The 4,190-nt window shown below is 33.7% G+C and overlaps 1 protein-coding gene across 1 annotated transcript; it reads left to right on the top strand.

The window, feature by feature from the left end:
- The first annotated feature begins 675 nt into the window (after positions 1–675).
- Positions 676–3,025, top strand: LOC107058595 (uncharacterized). Its single transcript, XM_015304484.1, has 3 exons — positions 676–921; positions 1,799–2,395; positions 2,582–3,025. The coding sequence occupies exons 1-3, from the start codon at positions 676–678 to the stop codon at positions 3,023–3,025; spliced, it is 1,287 nt and encodes a 428-aa protein (XP_015159970.1).
- The last annotated feature ends 1,165 nt before the right edge of the window (positions 3,026–4,190 follow it).

Below are 4,190 nucleotides of genomic sequence, written 5' to 3'. Positions count from 1 at the left end.
AGAGAGAGCATGGTGCATACTAGACGAACATCATACTTCACGAGTTGAACCAAATAGTAAAGAATCAACTAAAAGAAATTCAGCTAAGCCATTATCGATTCCACTCAATTCCAATCATAAAGAAAATACCAAGACATATTTGAGAAAGCATAAACAGAAAAACACAACAACCAAAAATCAAACGAAACAAACCATGAGAAAGATTTTTACCTCTTTCCAGGCAGCGAATTGAGACGGGAACGAGCTAGCTACGAGGGCGATTCCACCACCAACAAATGAAACTTCAATGATTTCGATAAACCCCCGCAACCCACAAACATGAACCTAAAATGTATACTAAGTGTATTTCTCTTGCGACTCATTGTAATTTGGTTTCTTTTCTTATAAAAGATGTGCCTCTCATCTATCTTTTTCTATATTTTCCCCTTTGTTTCTTGTCAAATTTTTTCCAACCTTCTTCCCACCCTAAAATAATGAAAAAGATGGGATTTATATAAAGGAGGATTGGGGTTGAAAAAGGGGAGAAATTGGAACCATTTTGAATTTGAAATTCAAATTCTTCTTAAGGAGAACGTTGGGGGGGAAATAAAATTTTGTTTTAGGGAGGGGGGGGGGGGGGGGGGGGGACTGAAAATTGATAGGAGCCGCACGATTTCGAGCAAGGACAAAGAACACATGAGATTGCAACATCTGGCTAATTCGAGTACATTGCTCGTACGAGAGGACAAGAAGAGAGGGACGTGCGCGAGCTGGCGTTCGCTGGACTCGGGTCACGATTTCGCTGTTGTATTTCATTCTGGATTGTTCGCGACTGGTTCTAGGTTTCTCCTGCTGGTGTTCGCGAGGAAGAAGAAAAACGCGTGGGTTCTGGGTCGTTTTTGTACGCGTACACTGGGTCTTGTTGTTGTTATTATGGGCTGGGTTTTTGGATCGTTGTAATGTTGTTGTTATTATGGGCTGGGTTTTTGGATCGTTGTAATGTTGTTGTATTGTAATGGGTCTTTTGGTGTGGAATAATGGAAATGGGCTGGCAATTGTTTTGAGACTAGGCTGCTGAAAAGAGGTGAAAAAAAGGACCAAAATTGGTCTCCAAATGGGTTTAAGGTGAGGTCAAAGATGAGTTAGATCTTGGAGTTTAAGAAATAACCAAATTGAGTTAAATTAACAAATTCGGCTAAACCTTAAATAAGATGAATTAATATTAATTAATTAAAGAGCTTCTTAATCTTAACGAAATAAAATAATTAACTTAATTGTAAACTAATGATTCAAAATTATAACCATAATTTAAACTAAACTAATTTAATAAAATACTTACTACAATTTAAAAAATTTTGAGATGATTTTTGAAATATTTATAAAATATACTAATTATATACAAAATTATATTAAAAAAAAAATATTACTTAAAAATCATAAAAGTGACTAAAACTACTTTAAAATAACTTGAAAAAATATTTTGAATGTTATAAAACTAATTATTTCAAATCGTTCGAAATTGAAGAAACTCGATGATTAATATATATTGTGGAGGTTCAAAATTGGGTGTCAACAATAATGATGATACATTATTGTAGTAAACCTGATACAAGTATGATTTGATGAATATTTACTGGTTAATATTTTTTTTAATCTTTTTGTCAATGTAAGATTACTATAAAGTATCAGATTCATTTCACCTTATGGTAATATATAATAATGATGATACACTATTGCAGTCAACTTGATGTATCAATATAGTAATTTTTTGATAATGTATCCTTGTGTAAAGAATCTATCTATTGTTTTAATGTATCAGTTATGCATTCTACTAATGTATCTGAAAAAATGGAGCTACAAATTATTATGTTTATCGGATGACTGTTGTTGGAGATTGAGTGCATCTGTTAGGAAGAAATCGAATTTAGTCAAAGTGAGGTATTTCAATAGTGAGCATACATGTCTGATAAGGGATAGGCTATTAACGAAAGTTCAAGCTACAGTTGGGTTTATAAGTGCAGTGACAACTCCTAAACTGCACAATCATAAAAGAATTCATACACTAAATGATATTATTGAAGATATTAAAGCACTATATGAGATTGATATTGCATACCAGCAAGTATGGCGTGCTAAGGAGCGTTCATTAGAGATGATAAAGGGTAAATCTGCAAATAGATATAGACCGTTGCCTAAATATCTATATATGTTGGATACTGTGTATCCAAATTCTTATATACGGATACATAAGTCGGAGGAAAATAAGTTCATGTATCTGTTCATATCATTAAGGCCACTAATGAGGGGGTTTGACTACTGTAGACCAGTAGTTGTTGTTGACGGTGCACATCTTGGTGAAGTTTACAAAAGAACTTTTGTATCAGCAAGTACGCTTGATGGTGCAGGTATGATTTCTGTATTAGAATTTATAATATTTTATCTCATAACAATGGTTACTTGATTTTGATACTTTATATATGGATAGTTGTGTTCTAGAAATTAACAAACCTGCGCACTATTTATGAGTAGGATGCATATTGTCGTTAGCTTATGGAGTGGTGGACAGTAAAAATGATTGTTCATGGACATGTTCTTCTAACAGTTTAAAAGTGAATTTGGGGAGAGGGAACAAATGTGTGTTGTATCAGATAGAAATGAAAGCATAATTAATAGTGTCAGAACTGTTTTTCCAAATGTTTCTCATTTTGCATGCATATGGCACCTTTGGAAAAATGTTTGTTCAAGCTTTAAGAGAAGCAAAAGCATACTAAGTGATGTGTTCTATTCAATGGCCAAGGCTTATAGAAAAGAGGATTTTGACAAATTGATAGCTAAAGTCGTTAAAATTGACAATCGGGTTAAGATGTATCTTGAGGATGTTGGTTATGAAAAGTGGTCAAGAGTTCATGCAACAGTAAACAGGGGGAGAATGATGACTTCTAACATAACGGAATGTATCAATGGTTGCCTTGTTGAGCAAAAATTATCAGAGCATGAAAAGAGTGTCAAAGTATCAGCTCCAACCAGAAGTAATGAAAATGAATGAATTCGTTTGTTTATTAATTAATGAATCTGATACATATCATTAGTAAAGTGTGGAAGTTTCAGCTCCTACCAAAAGTAATGAGCATTAATGCTGGTGAAAAATTAAAGAATCTGATACATAAATGTTATCCAATTTTTGTATCAAATATATATGACAAGCGTGTACATCAATGTAGTTCATATATAACAAGTGAAAAAATTGAAAGTTGATGTCAAACTAAACAAGTTTTAAGATAAACTGTAATGATTGGGTACAAACATCTGAAAACAACAAAAACCATAAAAGTTTAAAGCTAGAGTTAATGTATCTAAAAAATGATAACACTGTAAAAAAGTGTCTAAGATCTAATAAACATTGACCACATCTTCTTGAGCTGGTTCTGTGGAATGACTTCTAGGCCTTGTGGGATCATCGTTTTCACTAACGTATCCTGCCTTAGCCTTTTCAGTACCGTATTTTCATCATAGGGATCCATATCGTGTATGGAGGTATTCTGAATGGAAATCAATTTTGAGAACAGGGATCCCATCGCTGAGGTACTCAGCATAGACAACTATAAACATTCCGCAATCCCTTCAAAAAAATGAGGAATATACATTATAAAGAGAAAGAAGATACATTGTAATTTAAATAAAAAACATGCTAATACTTACAAGCTATCGCTTCTTTGTTGCATAATTTCTTGTACAAATTCAACTTGAAATACGTCCTCTGATCCCAAAAACATGCCAGTTTGACTGTCCTTGTAAGCATCCAATGATGACCAGTCTATTCGCTCAGTTTGATTAAAAAAAAACCATTGTCATGAAGGTAAGATGACAACATCATTGCCAATTTTTTTATCTCACCAGACGGCACTTTTATTCTTGTACTCATTGATGAATCGTAGACGTGTATGAGCCTCTCTTTTAAAACAACAACAACCAACACCCAATGGAACTCACCATCTGAGTTCACCGAAATATATACATCATCAACTAGATGCCACGGTAATCTAGTCGGGATGAAAAATTCTTTGATTATGTTTTTAATTGACCTCTCGAATGCAGATTCAACAGCCCCACGCGCCATATGCTATTGCGTAGTTAAATTATCATCATAAGGGCTGCAGTAGTACCTATTGTGTGCATCATTAATAAATGTCTTGAATAAGCAATTGACAGTG

This window comes from Solanum tuberosum, unplaced genomic scaffold (assembly GCF_000226075.1).
Source record: "Solanum tuberosum cultivar DM 1-3 516 R44 unplaced genomic scaffold, SolTub_3.0 scf00558, whole genome shotgun sequence".
NCBI lineage: Eukaryota > Viridiplantae > Streptophyta > Magnoliopsida > Solanales > Solanaceae > Solanum > Solanum tuberosum.
This window is presented reverse-complemented; position numbering and strand designations above follow the sequence as displayed.